The sequence below is a fragment of the Theobroma cacao genome, chromosome 4 (genome assembly GCF_053813885.1).
Source record: "Theobroma cacao isolate CCN51 chromosome 4, ASM5381388v1, whole genome shotgun sequence".
In the NCBI taxonomy this organism is placed as follows: domain Eukaryota; kingdom Viridiplantae; phylum Streptophyta; class Magnoliopsida; order Malvales; family Malvaceae; genus Theobroma; species Theobroma cacao.
In genome coordinates, this window is record NC_142642.1 from 30530374 (window position 1) to 30547002 (window position 16629).

Sequence of the window (16629 nt, forward strand, 5' to 3'; positions counted from 1 at the left end):
AGATATTATTTTTCTTTTTTATAAATAATTATTAAAATACGAAAAAATAAATTTTAAGAAAAATAATTCAAAATTTCTTTTTTTATTAAAATTTTAATTTTCATATTTTGGAATGAGCAATCTTATTACAGGGCGGCAGCCGGGGGGGAGGGGGTGAAAACTAAAACTTCAACTTCACCTCTTTTTTCATTCTCCAAGCTGTAAAAAAATTTTAAAAAATAAAGTAAAAAAGAGTCAAAGCTCGAACCCCACGTTCTCACAAACCAATAACAATATATTTGATTTATTTTTCTTAAAAAAAGAAAAAGCATTGACGGTCAACCGCCAGCGTGGCAGGCCCAAAACTCCACGGGAATCTCTGCTCCCCACCACTTGTCGCGCTCCCATTGGACCAACCCTCTTTCTCTCTTTGACACTCCCAATTTTTTTAACAAAAATAAAAAAAAAAAGCAGCCCCCTAACCTCTTGCCCTCTTCACTCCCCTATAATAATTTTCCTTCCCTTTCTCATTTCCATCAACGAATCGAAAGGACAAAAAATCTGCAGGAGAAAAAAATTCTCGATTGGTACGTTTTTTGGATCGATTTTATCTTTTATTTTTTTATTGATTTTATTTTGTTTTATTTCTTTACTTTGAGATCTGTAAGTTCTCATTTATTTGATTTACTTTTCTGATTTTTTTTTGGCTTCTTGGTTAATGCAATGACTGGTTTTTAGCTGTTTTGTGTGTGATTTTAGTGGCTTTGATTCGATCTGTTTGAGATTTGAGTTTTTTATTGCTTGATTTGACTAATTTAGGTTTTCTTGTTGCGATCTCTTTGGCTCCTAGAAATTTGGGAAAAAGGAACATATTTGTTGTTTTGATTTAGGGTTTTGATTTCTCAGATTTGGACTAGAAAATTTTACTAACCAAAAGAAAAAAAGAGTTATGAATTTGATCTGTTTGGTTACTGAGAAACTTTTTGAAAGGAAAGGAAAGGAAAGGATAGGAGCTAGTGCTAATGATTTATCTACCTCAAAATTTGGGTTTTTTTTTCAATTATAATGACATTTTAAGTTGTATCTCTTTTGGTTCGGACAGATTAGATTGGATCTAAAAGTTTGAAAATTTTGAAGAATCAAAGAACTAAAAATTAAAGACTGTTCATGTTAGATTGAGGAATGAAAATTTCTCAATTGGTTGTTCTTGATGTCGATGTACTTGTTTAGACTGATGAAATTTCAATTACAAATGCTTGTTTGATAAAAGTAAATCTTGTTATGTCACAGGATCAAATATTAGATTGATATAGTAAAGATGTCGCCAACTGAATCATCACGAGAGGAAAATGTGTACATGGCCAAGTTAGCTGAGCAGGCCGAACGCTATGAGGAAATGGTGGAGTTCATGGAAAAAGTTGCAAAAACCGTTGATGTTGAGGAGCTAACTGTCGAGGAGCGAAACCTTCTCTCTGTGGCTTACAAAAATGTGATCGGGGCTAGGAGGGCTTCATGGAGGATCATCTCTTCCATCGAGCAGAAGGAAGAGAGCAGAGGAAATGAGGATCATGTTGCAATCATCAAGGAGTATAGGGGCAAGATTGAAGCTGAGCTCAGCAAGATTTGTGATGGCATTTTGAGCCTTCTTGAGTCTCACCTCATTCCTTCAGCCTCATCTGCTGAGTCCAAGGTGTTTTACCTTAAGATGAAGGGTGATTATCACAGGTATCTTGCTGAGTTTAAGACTGGGGCTGAGAGGAAAGAAGCTGCTGAGAGCACTTTGTTGGCTTACAAGTCTGCCCAGGTTAGTGAAGTGATGTCATCTTGTCAATGAGTTATTTTATCTATAATTTCTTGAGGGCCTTTTTAACTGAAAAAGATTCAGATAGAATTTCTTAGCTGTTTTTTTAATTATTTTGTTTATGATGGCAGGATATTGCTCTTGCTGAACTTGCTCCTACTCACCCAATCAGGCTGGGACTTGCTCTTAACTTCTCTGTCTTCTACTATGAAATCCTCAACTCACCTGATCGTGCTTGCAATCTTGCTAAACAGGTGTTTATTGCCTACTGCTTTGCTATTGATTTCTTGTGCATTTTTGTATTTCTTGAGTTAGGATAGTTAATGAGCTAAGATATGGGTTTTAGTTGTCTGTTTTTCAACTGTCTTGGTGTGGTCCTCTTTTTGGATGGTATAGTAAATTGTTCTAATCTAGTCTTGCCCCAACTGGCCCCACTTGTGACGCAACTATCCTTGTCTTAGTAAGTGGCTGGCCTGAGGACTCAACCTGTTAACACCTGAAAATTACTGTGCCAATGTGGTTGATACTCAGAATGGTACACGCCTTAAGATTATTTTGAAGAAGTTTGAAGGGATGAGTGTATATCTGCTCCTTTTGCTCATGAAATCTTTTGGTAAACGATTGAATCAAGTAAATGTTTTTTAGCATGTTAGTGATTGTTCTTCTCGATGTCAAGTCTGGTGATCTTTAAATTGTTATCCACTTAGCTGAGATTTATTAATTTACATCTAACTATGCAAGGCTTGTATATTAGGTTGTTCTTGTGTACATGAAGTGAATGTCCAAGGTTGCTTGTTATCTATTATAAAATGACAAATGTTTTTCATTTTACAGGCTTTTGATGAGGCTATTTCTGAGTTGGATACATTGGGTGAGGAATCTTACAAGGATAGTACATTGATCATGCAACTTCTCCGGGATAATCTGACCCTTTGGACATCTGACATCACGGTCTCTCTCTCTCTCTCTCTCTCTCTCTCTCTCTCTCTCTCTTGCATATGTGTGTTTTTGTGTGTATGTGTAACTATGAAAATGTTAGAGCAGCTTGCTGTCTTTGGACATCAAATAAATTTTTTCTTTTAAAACTGTCACAATTTGGACTGATAAGTTGTTGGTACAACCTTTGCTGGTGGGGTGCTATGCTCGTTCCACACTCAACCTGGAATGAACAAGTGTCTAAAGCTATTCTTGAACTGAAGCTTTATCCTTCTGTTATTGTGACCATAGTTCTGTACTATTGCCTCTTACACTTTTAGGCATTTAATCTTATGGGAGAAGTGTCAGCAGTAGAATCCCATAGTTTTAAGTAATCTTTAACAGTATTCCTACTTCTTACTGTGTTGAAAATCTTCTGTGCTCAGTCTACAAGCCATAACACATTTCACCTTATTCCTGAAGTTATTGTGTTTAACTTGGGACTTTGGATTACTCATGTTGTACTTTCATTGATCTAAGCTGCACTTAGCAAGTTGATTTGCATCTTCCTTTTTAAATGATGCTGAGTTTTCTCAAGTTATTGTTTGGATGTTTCATTGTTCCATGCTTGATGTGGTTTTTTTTTTTTTTCTTAATTTTAGGATGAAGCTGGAGATGAGATCAAGGAAGCTTCAAAACGTGAGTCAGGCGAGGGGCAGCAGTGATGAGCTAAGTTCATAGGATATGTATCTGTACTTTTATCTTGCGGTTTTACGTAGGTGCAATATGGGTCGTAGAAGGTGTTTTTTAATGCATTCATCAACACTTGGAGTTGAAATGTTCCAATGGATTATATATGTGCTTTTATTATTGGACAAGAAGAATTTGGTTTGGTTTTTTCATGTGGTAATGTTAAAATAGTGCGTTTGGCAAATCAAGTTGAGCATACGAGGTGCTTTGAATGTTTATTCCTCCTTTTTTAAAACAATCATATTCTTGTTTCTTTCATTTGCAGAGGGATTTTAATGCACTGGAAACTGAAAAGTGTTTGTTTTGTGTGTTTTGTTCATTCAAAAAGCATATCCAGTATAGTTCTCCGCTGCATTTGGTGTCTGTTTTTCTGTAGAGATATTTGGGGAAGAAAAGATTGCAGTAAATGATAAGATGGCAGAGTGATTGCTGACAAGTGACAAATCTGAGTGGCGCTGCTTAAGGTTTATCCTTACTCTGCAGGGCCACAGGTCTATTGCCATGGGAAAACGTAGCCTCCTGGTGCCATTCTTTTGGAAATCAATATTACAACGTGAATGTTTTGACTGTTTCCAAGTCTGAAGGAGTCTCTTTTTTCCTCTTATTTGCATGGGAAAGATTTTCAGCTTTTTGAATATTTTTTATGAATTTAAATTGTTTTACGACTCAACCAAAAAATTTGTGTTAATCAATGTAAAATATCTTAATACTATAAAGATTATATCATTATAAGTATTTTAACTAAAATATTATAATTTTTAAATAATGCAAAATAATTAAAGTCAATTCAGAGAAAAGGTTTATAAAATATAAAAAAAAAGTCACACATAAAAATCTTTCCTTTCTTTAGATTTCTACTCTTGACTTATTGACTTAAAAATCTAATCAGAATAACAATATGGTGGGAAATAAATAAATACAAATAATTATATATTATTTATATTATAATATTTTTAATGTTGAAAAAAATATTTTTATGGTAAAAAATAATTTTTTAAAACAAATTTCTTTCAACAAATATTTTTCGATTACCAAACCTTGAAGAAAGGAGGAAATGCTATTTTTTATATCATAGCACAAACACATCATGTATGTATGTTAAATTGATACCACCATAAATAAATTTGGTGTGGGACTTTGGGCTACCCTATTTCCAAACTCACATTTACTTGTTCAATGCAAATAAGTCACGTTTATCATTTGAAATTAAAAGTTGTGACTTTTCTTTTTGCACTCAGTATGACTCAATCTTAAGTGTATACATCTCCTACTCAAACATCTGAATCTCATGAACTACTAAGCTTCATGATGAACGTTTTGTGAATATACCATTCTCTAGCTATGGCTTAGATTCATGAGTCTTCCATTCTACTATGGCAAGAGTATGGCGCCCTCCACAAGCAACAAGTTTAGAGATCCAGTGTCCTTCAGCTCCACTGCCATTAACATTTTTGGGAGCCGGCAGATTGACAGGCACCTCCATTGGTTGACCTGTTGTTACCTTCCTCCCATATCCAAGGCGTCCATGGTCACCTCGTCCAAACTGCCAATAACAAACCAGTCAGCATTATTTGATATTTTGAACTGTTCGAACATAAAGCAATGAATCTCTTATTCAAAGATGAGGATGGTTGTATTGTCTCTTCATATATGCCTGCCATGGCTTGGGTTAGGGGCACACAAGTTTGAGGGAGGGGAAAATGTCCAGCAGTATTGGCAGCATATTTGTATAGTTGAATCGTGGGAACACTAAGCACACAAGCACAATAGTCTTATCTTCTATTTAAGAGTCATTTTCTTTATAATTTTTCACTGTTTTCACTTTGATACTGACATATCCAAAAAAAATCCTAATAGCTATTGCACTAACATATCGGAAGACCAGCAAAGGAAATACTAATAAAGCTTAGTCATGGTCCATTAGAAAAGAGGCCACTAGCTGCAATTCTAACCTTTAGTTCATCCTAAAAATAGAAAAGGCCCTATTCAGCCATTCATGGTACAACTGTACAAGCAACAGCACCCTTACCAATGCAGGGGAGGTCAAAACTTGTTGAAGACGGACTTTTTTGTCATCCCTACTTCATTTCAAAGAAAGACCAAAATAATTTTGACTCTTTAGGATTAGGGTTTAGGGGTTTTTAAAAAAAGCCTGGAGATTTTAAGTTGGTAGATTCTCTCACAATCCAACCGATGAGAACTACATAAAAAAACCAAATCCCGTCAACCAAAATTTCGGTATACATCAGCTAACCCAGTTTTTTTCAGCTATACTTTCAACCCTGACTCATCTTCAGGTTTGTGAGCATATTAAACCAAAAGCAAACTGTAGAAAATTTAAGAAAGGGTGAGGCTATGACAGAGGGTGGTGAGTGGCATTACCCTGAAAAGGTGAGGATGGCCCAAGAATGAATAAAGGGATTGAGGGGAGAGAGAGAAAGAGGGCAAGGTAAGGAAATAAAGTTCTAATCTGAAATTGGAACGTAGTTTTCCCAAAGTTTTTAATATGCTTTCCTTTGAGTGGAAAATCCATTTTGCTCACCATGGCTTTTCAACTAACAAACCACCAGCAAGAGGGGGGACAAGATTCAAACTAAGTGGACCCCACAAATGACTAAACGTCATTCTTGAAAAACAGTATCCACTGGCCTTTCAAGTTTCCTTCATTAAGGCTTTGAGTCTTTATTTTTTATTTGGGGAATGTGGGATTTGAATCTTGCTCTTAAGTAAAGGGATCATGCACCAGCCACTAAGCCAAATGCTCAAGTGCCATTAAGTTGGCTATATTAGTTAAATTTAGGTCTATAACAGAGATGATGTGAACCCATACCCTGTGATGAAGTCTTGTCTATTTTGTAAACAGATTCAGGGAGATAATTTCTTGGAGGATGGCTGGATAAGTGATTACTATATTTGACAAAGAAATGGGCCCCATGAAGTTCAATTCAATTTTATAGATGGGTGGAAAAGATGGTTCAGCCAATTATCCTTCAATATAAAAGATAAAACAGGGGAAAGTAAAATTATGAAGTAAGTGTCAAGAAGTGTCTATTTGTCTGGAAGTAAGTTCAATTCATTTGGAGGTAACTTACATCATTCAAAGACTGCCTCTGGAAGTAACTGTCTATGTGCAAACCTAAAAACTTGAAGACAAGAAGTGTTTGCCTCCTCTAGACAGGGATGTGTGGAATTCAATCTAATATTTTGCAATCATTACCAACAGATCATATGACATACATTGCTTTTAGCAGGCAAAGAAACAGAAGAAAATATGTTAAATATACTTACCGAAAACATGCACCCATCACGTGTCAATGCAACCGAGTGAGTTCCACCACAGGACACCTGGATCAGAAATACATGATTCAACCACAAGCCACATCAAGAAACAAGTATATTTGAAGTGCTTATTATTCCATGAAATCAAATCACACATATTTAAAACAATCAAAAGCATTTCATGTACTTCTTCCATACTAGCAGTTTATTATTTATAATAAATGGGAATCCATCTATCAGAGCCAAAATTATATCTGTCACCACATCTTTAACTTACAGGTATATCTTTTAAACTCCCCTAAATCAAACCAAGCTGATAGAAGGCTAAAATTTGAATAAGCAAGTACAAAGTACCTGTCTCACCAAAAAACAAAACGCAATACCTGTACAATGTCTTCGCTGGCTAAAAGATGAACCCTCTGTGGCACCATTTTACTGCTCTTGTCATTATCCCCAAACCCAAGCCTCCCATGTTCCCCTCTTCCCCAACCATACACCTATAATCAAAGACACAAACACAAATATTACATTTCACAGAATATTTTAGGTGCTCCAAAGCTGAAAGGTGCAAAAGAAACCAGCAAAGCATACAAATATAAATGCAGCAAAAGAATAGCATAATAAAATAATTTAACAATGAAGCTGCCATATCATCTCCGTCCTTTGTAGCCAAAAGAGACTCAGTGTTGTTTCGCATAATTGAAACTTCTTCTATAACAAGAATTTTGGAAAATTAAAACATGAAAATCTCCGGATTAAACTTGACATGTCTTTTATTTTCATTCTCTAAGGGAAATGCACAAGGTGTAATTTAATCTCACTCCACTGGAGCACAAAAAATATTGGAGAAAAATGTTTTAATGGATATGATATTGCTCCTGAAAAAGGTTCTAACAGATCTGATTTACTATTGTAAAATTTAAGCCCGTTCAAAGGCTATTTAGCAATTCCATGCAGAAGATTTATGAAATTTCATCTAAATAATTAAAGTAAAAAATGAAGAAACCATTCAAATAGAAAATACCTCCAGATTGAGCAAATGAAAGTCTTAAGTACTGCAACTCATGCATCTTAACTGAATGCAGAATAATTCATGCATCTTAAGCACCAAAGAAATCCCAACAGCTTCTTTTCAATTAATTAACACCTAAATCCTGCACAAAGAGGCCACCTACCAGAGCTGCTAACTGCTAGAACACCATAAGCCAAATATAATACATAAACGATCAATAAAGATTCTATACAACTATTGTCATCTCGAGGCTTAATTATGCTGGGGAAAGATAAGGTCCTAAAATAGGCTGCCAATGTTTCATATTCTAAAAAGGCCATCTATGCAAGCAGCCCTTGCATGTTAAGTGTACCCCAACTATTGACTGCACTGTAGAATACATGCAAGCATGCAGAACATGATTAAAGTACACAGAGAAAGGAGTATCTTCTCCAAATTAAAAAGGATAAATACCTCTCCATCATCAGTCAATGCAGTAGAATGCCATCCACCAGCGGCAATATCAACCTAGATGTGCATACAAATAAAAGGGTAATCAGACTATCAATCAACATTATACACACAGCCAAAACTAGCAAAAGAAGAAAGGCTAAAGCTATCAATAAAACCTTAGGACCAATATACAGTGGAAAGTAAAAGTGAAGAATGAATGCAGAAAGGAAAAAGAAGGAAAAAGACTAAAGAAAAGCAAGCAATGGATGTTATTATGATTTCATCTGATGATTGAATTTCTTAACCAAATAAACAAGAGAATGAGATTGACTGCATATTTTTTAAAGCACCAAACCTAAAAGCAATAGTTGAGACTTGAGAGACCCAACATTAGTACAAAGCTATAACAAAACCCCAAACTGAACCATTGCAATAATACAGCTAAACACCTTCCCAAGCCTTGTGCCAATACTTCCAATCCTCCAACTGGTTAAAATGTTTTCCATAATTGTAAATGTTTTTATTCCAAATAATAGAAATATTCCTTTTACAGAAAAGAAAAAGAAAAGGAGTTTCTTATGATTGATAACAAAAAGAATTACCAAGAAGATTTTCTTTATTGGTTATGACTTATAACTTTTAATAAGCCATGCATGAAGATGAAATTGAGTTTTCTAAATATATTTTGCTAACAATCAACAACTAGACAAAATAAATACTGATAAATTGTACACAACTTAAAAATGTAATGCATACCAAAGTGAGACCAGATAGCCCTTGGACAAGTATAGGTTGCGATCTTGGTTGAGTATCCCCAGTTCCAAGTTGTCCATATTCATTATTACCCCATGCCCACAAAGTCCCATCCTCCTGGAGAGCCAAATTATGAAATGCTCCCACTGCAATAAGTCTCACATTTTCAAGACCTTGTACTCTCACAGGAACAGATATTTGTGTTCTGAAAAAGGGGAAATAGAATTTTGCATTAATGAAATAACATAAGCTTAGAATAAGCAGTAAGCTATCAAGATGAGTTAACCGCACTCCACAAAGATGACCACATAGGCAGGGATGCTCCTAGAATTAAAAAACAAAAAAGGAATTGAAAACTCAAACCAACGGTGACATACATGTCTCCAGGAGGCCAAGGCTGACCCCAGGTCCACACATGTCCCTCACGAGTAAGCACTACAGAGTGAGTACCCCCAGCAGCTACCTATAATATAATCAACAAAATAAATATTAAACACAAATATAAGTTAAGCTCCACTACTGAAAACATATCTGGAAACACATAGTTGAGGTAGGGGAAATGAAATTTTTCAAACCATATGGCAAGTAAGACTAATAATGCGAACTACAAAATGCTGTAAAATGCATTATGCATTATTAGAGATCAAAAGAGACCCAAGGACTAGACAGCCCTGTCAAATAACATATGTACCAAAAAAGCCCATCCTTTACTGAAATAGTTATACACAAGACAGCACCAAAAGACTTGGCTTAGGCACACTAAAAAGTTTCCAACCTTATATAAGCAATCATAAAAAAATAATAATAATAAAAAGCCAATTGTAATGTGAGAAAAAATAATTACAGTTGAGTTTTCTAAATTTTATCTGTATCAAGAACCAGTACATAAATTAAAGGTAACTAAAATTGAGGGAGATGAGAGAACTAAAGGAGACGGTTCCAGACATTAATGTTTCAAAGTTTTGATGCAAACCAATGACATGCATGATGAAGGAAGCCAAGTGATCTGACTTTTACCAATTAGATAAAAGGGACTGCACTGGTAAAAGGAAGGACTATAAAGTGCAGCAGATTGCTCATGACTTATCCTTATTTAGTGGTTGCATAAAATCTACTATGGTTATTGTTTTCCTCGATCTGCTTTCTTTCTTCTCCTTCCCCTACTTTTCCCCCATGACCTTCAATTTAAACAAAACAACTAGTGACATAATGACATTAATTACCACATACTAAAATTATGTAAAAAAAAACTAGTGGATATTAACATTTTACTCTGTTTAAAGTTGTTGAACCTCTTTTTTTTTTGGTTACTCTGCAGGTAAAAGCAGCGTGGTTGAAGATGCTTTGCCAACAACAAAGTTTTTTAACATGATAATTAGACTTGATCCTTAGGTTTTGGGGTTTAAAAAGCCTTCTCTTGCAGAGCTTAAAAAAGGACAAACTAGCTTAGTTGTTAAGAACATGCCCCCAAAAGAGTGCCTTAACTATAATCAAACAGGTTACTGAGAAACAAAAGCAAGAGGATTCATGCAATCTGGTTTAACTTCAACAAAAAAGTACAGATATAGATTCAAGTAAACCTGGCGAACTACAAGCTTTGGGGCACAGCGTTGAGGATTCACAATGTCCCTTCTCAAAGGCCTACCAGTGCCATCTTTCCGCTCGGGTTCTTCACCACACTGGCCATATTCATTCCCACCTGCACCAAAAACACTTCACGTAATTACATTCATCAAACACACTTCAGCTCATCGCATTCATCACAATGAACAATTCAATCTGATATCTCCTGAACCATACAACAATTTTCTAATCTTCTACCATCCACCAAGTGATCAAATAAATTTAAATTCCACAAAAAGATTGTCATTCAAATATGCTAAACTATTGCATTCAACTAAGAAAGTGGAGATAGTTTTTTATCAGTGTCATGTTTCCCAAGTACATACATAATACATACAGAAAATAAACTAGCAGCTTACCCCAAGCGTAAGCTCTCCCCTTATCATCAACGGCCAAACAATGCCACCCACCAATAGCTGCCTAGAATCAACAAAGAATAACAGAAAAATTAAAATTCCATAGAAATAATATCTAAAAAATTTCACACGCAAAAACAACCATACCTTATGGGAAAAAAAAATACCTGAACAATATTAACATTAGCAAGAGCCTTAACCGGGCTTGGAATATTCTCAGTTTTGGTCTCTGGAGGGTGCCCTAAGGTTCCTCTCTGGTTCCATCCCCATGTAAACAACTGGAGCTCAACCCAGAACACCAAGAAACAAATCAAGCTTCGAATATTAAAACTCCAATTATACATGGAAAAACAAAGATGTGCATATGAACAACTATGTACATTTTTCATAACACCAAGAAATCAATCAAACCTCTGATAACCAAAGTACAATACTTGAAAAGCAACTAAGACCTCTTTCAAACACCACTTCAATATGAAGAAGGAAAAAAAAAAGAATAAAGAAGGGGAAGGAGAAAGGGGGAGTTGGGGAGTAGACCTTGCCATCATCACAAATAGCGAGGGAGTTACGGCTGCCAGCAACGACGGAGCGGACGTTGTGAGGCTCAAGAGCCTTAACAACGCAAACCCATTCTTTTTCTTCATTATTTCCAATTCCCAATTGACCATCCTCACCTGAGCCCCTGGGATAATTACAAACAAGAGAGAGAGAAAGAGACAGAGAATAGCAATAAGTCAATACATTGGAAAGAGTATTTAAATAATAAGGTAGCAGAAAGAAAGGGTTAAGAGTTGAGACCAAGCAATGACGGAGGAAATGGAAGCCATGGAAGAGGAAAGACAGCTGTAAAATGGAAGAATAGTACTAGTTTCAGTAGTGGGAAGGCCTTAACTTTTTAAAGTATATAAATAGAGTTACTTAGTGCTTCCTGCAAAATGCGACAGCTAGGATTGTTGGATGTGTGCAAATTCGATTCCAACACATGCATTATGGAAAAGGATAAGGACACACAGTTTTTAATTCTATTTTCTTTTAATGTACAAAATTATTTTTTAAAAAATTAATTTTAACTTTTTCATCACATTATATCAAAGTTTGTACTTTTATTTAAAATTAATTAAATTTTTTATATTTTTTTTTTAATCAAAAGTCACTCATTATTTTTTTATCCACATGTTGAGATGGAAACTAAAAAATATAACGTAATCTTATTATCATCTTATATTAATCTTTTATCAATATGATATATCACAATTTATTTTAATATATTAGTATATGTTACATAACATAAAATGATGTAAAATAATTCATTAATTTTTAATTATAAAATTTTATTTTATTTAATAAAATAAAAAATTAATTAAATATAATAAAAATTATTTAAACTTTTTATAATTATTTTATCTATTACAATAGTACGAGTATTTATTCAATATTAAGTATAGCAATAACAATAACATAAAAAACCCCTTGTACTCGACGGGTTCCGCCCCGTCCAGTCCCGATTCCGTAGACACAGACGCATTTTTGTTTGAAAATCAATCAGAGCTGAGTGGAGTTTTTAGCTGATTCATGAATATTTCACATTCTTTAGATGTGTAAAACGGGCTGGGCCACCTTTAGACACAGCCCAGCCAGCCTCACATGCCATAGACCATGCCTAGCATGATCTTGTGCCAAGAAAAACATGGAGTCAGATCAGAGCTACACTCGACCATCACAATCCACATGCCTGCTTAACTTAAATACATGGAATGTACATTGAACTTCAAATCTTAGCTGTTATAAACAAACACAATATTGTAGTGACAAGTTCTATCTTGAGATAGCAGTTGTGCTTGTTTGTCGTGTTTCATGGTGACCCATAGTGGCAATGCCGCCATGGTTGCCCACTGCCATAACCCGGTCCATATCTGCTGTTAAACATGCCCACATGGAGAAGCACTACGTAGAGCAATTGACTCGCTAGCGATATCGTGATAAATGCTTCCAATGTTTGCTGCAACTCATCAACAATCAATTAATCAAAGCAGTGTTATAACTACTTATCATTGAAACCAAGCAAGGTAATCCAGTTCAAAGTTTCTTGCCAAGCGTTTTCCTCTGTGACCTCCTAATATGATCTCCTTGCACACGAGACTGTAGCAAGAATCCAACAAAAATAAAATGAATGCCATTTGTCTAAGGCTGTAATTAGAGAGACTTGCCTTTGATTCTAATTTGTTAAATTAAACTGCAAACCCAGTCTTGAATAAACAATATCATCATATCTCAATTTTTGTATACAAAAATTTAAGGAGTGAGAGTGAGGTGAACTGTAACTACCCAAAAGCAAGTGCGGTAACAGCCCAGGAAATGATAGCCAAAGAAGCTGCAGCAGCTAAACTGTCACTTCTCCAAGAAAGATAGTGCACCACCCCATCTAGAACAGAGCAAGCACCAATTACACCAGCAATCAGAGCAAAGATTAACATAAAGCTTGTGGATGGATTGCCACCCAAATCTGTTTGAAACACAGAGATTAATCATTTATACACCCTTAATAATTAGGCAAGAGAATCAAATACTAAACAATGTAAAGAAAGTTTGGAGAAAATGAGGAAGCGCGAGCATACGGGGGTGATGTTGTTCACCATTGATGTATTTATCAACAGACCAACCAGCTAGTTCAGTATAATTAAGTAAACCACAAAGTTCACTGCTAAAAGAGGAGGCATTAGGCTGCTACCACCCCTCCCATCCCCGGTCGCCATCATCGAATCCCCAAGCAGTCAAGCCTAGCTAGCTTGACCTCGGTGGCTCAGTCCACAAAGAGACAGAGGTTTATGGGGGATTTTTGGAAGTTGACGAGAACCAGGCTTTGTTTATACTTGGTTTACTGTTAACAACTTTGGGCCTGTTGAAGAAAAGGACACTAGATAATGCCCTTTAAACTTAGAAAGTGGGGAGTTCATGTGCAAACTTTGGAGTTATCCTTATCTAAATCCGACAGAAAAAGCTGCCTTGTACTTCTCTGCAGATTAGTACATAACTTTTTTCTCCTATGTCGGTTTTAATCTTCTTTTCATGCAGAGCCAATTTAACGCCACTATTAACTGACAAAAGGATCAACCGCTTGGAACAATGGGTCCCTTTGACGGCATTATTAGAAAAATCTTTCCTCTGTCCAAGAAAATGCCAATATACTTTGTTCAACAATGGGTCGCCTTTTATACGTGAACTCATGCATGCTTCCACATCTCATGGATTTCCACGTACCAACTCTCCTTTCCGGTATAACAAAGCCCAAACCCATACCTAGATACCTCTGCAGATTAATCTCCTGAATCCAGGCCCATGTATAAATGTATGGTCTGATCTAATTGACAAATCCTTTTCCATCTTCAGCTAAGGTTTAGTAGTAAATACATAACATTAATTTTGCACCAATGCCTCGTTCATCTTTGTTTTTAGGCTTTTACATTGGTTTACTGACTTCATCATCGAGTCGAGTCAACACCAAGCTCTGTCTGACCTCCCTCTCCGGGCCTGTCTCGTGGACTTGTGGTAGGATATCTGCTAAACACCAATCTTTACAATCAGAGGGGCGGCTAAGCAATAAAACTCTACTGGCCCGGGCCTAACTTACGTGCATGTCTTAGTTTTCAGTTTGCCTCAAATATCGAGAATCAAATCTTCAAACCAATAACTCATCACTTATAAATGAGACTTGCCGGTGAAATTTTATAAGAGATCAGGGATGATTCTATCCAAATAGTTGTTTCCATACAATTTCACCATCTTAATTGGGCTATTCATCATGGAAATGTGATGATGTAACATTACTTAACCCATGAGCATAGTAAATTTTCCTTTGTTTGTTTACCTGTCAAAGCTATGATGCCACAATATTCCGATACTTGTTCTTGAACTTAAGCTAGATCCTTTTTATTATGCATAATTTTTAAAAGAATTCTTAAATTATTTAAAAAAATTTAAATAAGTTTTTATTTTTTTATCTCGTTTAATCGAATTTTTATATTTTTATTTTAAATCAAATAAGTTCTTATTGTCAAATGTTGACTAATTGTCATTAGTCAAAATATCATTTATCATTTTATATTCACTTAAATTTGATATGAATGGTGAAAAAAGTCACATGTCTTCATATTACATCATTATGTCACATCATCATCTATTATGATACGTTAGCATTCTACGTCAACATCACTTGAAATCAAATAATAAGTAACATTTTAACTAAATAATTAATTATTAGTTATAAGAGTTTATTAAGCTCAAATTAAAAGTATATAAGCTTAATTGAATATAATAAAATAAAAAAAATTAAATTTTTTTAAATAATTTATAGACATTATGAATGGAGGTGGTGTAAAAAGAAGATAGGTTATCACCTTTACAATGCCTCACCGCCTAGAACACTATCACTATCTTTCTTTCCCAGTTCACTACACTAAATTTGATAACTATTAATGCAAAATGAAAGTTTCTCTCTATTTTTTTAAAATTTTAAATATATATTTTTTAAAAGTGCTACCAAGTATTGTAATTAGGTTTTAGAAAAATTTGAATTAATTTTAGGTTTTTTTGAATATAGTCAAAGATAAATCGATTTTAAGGTTTTATGAATCAATTTAAGGGTTTTTTAAATCGAGTTTAGGGTTCACTAAACTAAGCCAAACTAGTTTAAGGGTTTCTTAAGGGTTTTTGATCAACTAGGTTTAGGATTTATTGAATCGGTTTTGTCTTTTAAGGTCATGAATTGGGCTGAATTGATTTAAGGTTTTCTTAAATAGGCCAAACCAAATTAAGAAATTCTCAAACTGAATCTATCTTAAGGTTTTCTTGAATTGAATTAAACCAGTTTAAGAGTTTTTGAATTGAGTTGAACTAGTTTAAGGGTTTTTTGAACAAAAGCAAATCAATTTAAAGGTTTTTTGAACCAAATTGTATCAGTTTAAGGGTTTTATTGAATAAGATCGAACTAGTTTTAAGGTTCATCGAATCGAGCCGAATTGATTTAATGTATCTACCTAAATAAGCAGTTCGGATCTGCCTAGGTTTGAGTGTCGGTCGGTTTCAATTTTGAGAGAAACCAAAATTGCCTAAATTGAGCTTTCCTTATGACCTACCAAAATTGACCAATCATGAGGAAAAACTGGTCAACCGAAACCAACTTTGGTTTTAATCGATTTCAATTGGTTGGAAGGTGCATTGAAACCATGAGAAAAATATACCTTGAAGATGAGATGATAAATTGACAGTAGCTTAGCAAGAGATGAATGGTGGCAAAGAAGACGACGCCAGCACTAGCAGGAGAGTCACTGGAGATGGCAGGCGACAGTAAGGGCTCGGCATCAAAACGAACAAGGTAAGGAATAAGGTTTTTAGGGTTTCAAAGAGGGCTGATTTGTAGGGAAAATGTTAAAATTGGGAAAGGGAAAGAAGAAAAAAGGAGGATTAATGAGGGTACAAAGGGAATTTCAGTTTATGGGTTGGTTTTATGTCGGCTCGGGTGGGAAGGAAGTGTCACCAATGACAGAGTTGACTGACTCCCTTAATTGCCGGTTAAAATCGACGCCACAACGGACATAAAAAAAATCGAGCTGATTGTGGCCGCCGAAGTCGATTTCGATCGGTTACATGATTGCAAACCGATCGGTTGCTCACTCCTAGATCTGCCTGACATGGTTCTTAACAAGCCAAAGCTCAAATCCACCTCGGGCCCA

At 35.2% G+C, this 16629-nt stretch overlaps 2 protein-coding genes and 1 long non-coding RNA gene across 4 annotated transcripts; 1 reads left to right on the forward strand and 2 right to left on the reverse strand.

Annotated features, from left to right (window-relative positions):
* Positions 1 to 424: 424 nt before the first annotated feature.
* LOC18589754 (14-3-3-like protein A) lies at positions 425 to 3629 on the forward strand. The gene is made up of 5 exons (XM_018119560.2): positions 425 to 566; positions 1270 to 1783; positions 1912 to 2034; positions 2615 to 2731; positions 3358 to 3629. The coding sequence occupies exons 2-5, from the start codon at positions 1298 to 1300 to the stop codon at positions 3418 to 3420; spliced, it is 789 nt and encodes a 262-aa protein (XP_017975049.1). The 5' UTR covers positions 425 to 566; positions 1270 to 1297; the 3' UTR covers positions 3421 to 3629.
* Positions 3630 to 4483: 854 nt separating this feature from the next.
* LOC18602079 (ultraviolet-B receptor UVR8) lies at positions 4484 to 11845 on the reverse strand. The gene is made up of 11 exons (XM_018119559.2): positions 11699 to 11845; positions 11438 to 11582; positions 11068 to 11178; positions 10904 to 10964; positions 10502 to 10620; positions 9299 to 9384; positions 8925 to 9126; positions 8190 to 8243; positions 7108 to 7221; positions 6734 to 6790; positions 4484 to 4988 (listed from the first exon to the last, which is right to left on the reverse strand). Exons 1-11 carry the CDS (start codon positions 11725 to 11727, stop codon positions 4785 to 4787), a joined length of 1182 nt encoding a protein of 393 aa, XP_017975048.1. The 5' UTR covers positions 11728 to 11845; the 3' UTR covers positions 4484 to 4784.
* Positions 11846 to 12636: 791 nt separating this feature from the next.
* LOC18602081 (uncharacterized) lies at positions 12637 to 16424 on the reverse strand. Of its 2 annotated transcripts, XR_016025910.1 has the most exons (5): positions 16138 to 16424; positions 13516 to 14455; positions 13226 to 13403; positions 12991 to 13039; positions 12637 to 12899 (listed from the first exon to the last, which is right to left on the reverse strand). It is a non-coding gene; the product is annotated as an uncharacterized LOC18602081 (long non-coding RNA). The 2 variants fall into 2 exon arrangements; XR_016025909.1 differs by having other exon boundaries at positions 12637 to 13039.
* Positions 16425 to 16629: the final 205 nt, after the last annotated feature.

What these genes read in the sequence shown, in the direction of transcription:
- LOC18589754 (XM_018119560.2), top strand. Translation starts at nt 1,298, where the DNA reads ATGTCGCCAACTGAATCATCACGAGAGGAAAATGTGTACATGGCCAAG. An exon ending in TGGCTTACAAGTCTGCCCAG is followed by an intron (nt 1,784 to 1,911) that starts GTTAGTGAAGTG and finishes TTATGATGGCAG; the next exon opens with GATATTGCTCTTGCTGAACT. An exon ending in CTTGCAATCTTGCTAAACAG is followed by an intron (nt 2,035 to 2,614) that starts GTGTTTATTGCC and finishes TTCATTTTACAG; the next exon opens with GCTTTTGATGAGGCTATTTC.
- LOC18602079 (XM_018119559.2), bottom strand. Translation starts at nt 11,727, where the DNA reads ATGGCTTCCATTTCCTCCGTCATTGCTTG. An exon ending in ATTTCCTCCGTCATTGCTTG is followed by an intron (nt 11,583 to 11,698) that starts GTCTCAACTCTT and finishes TAATTATCCCAG; the next exon opens with GGGCTCAGGTGAGGATGGTC. An exon ending in GGGGAGAGCTTACGCTTGGG is followed by an intron (nt 10,621 to 10,903) that starts GTAAGCTGCTAG and finishes TTTTTGGTGCAG; the next exon opens with GTGGGAATGAATATGGCCAG.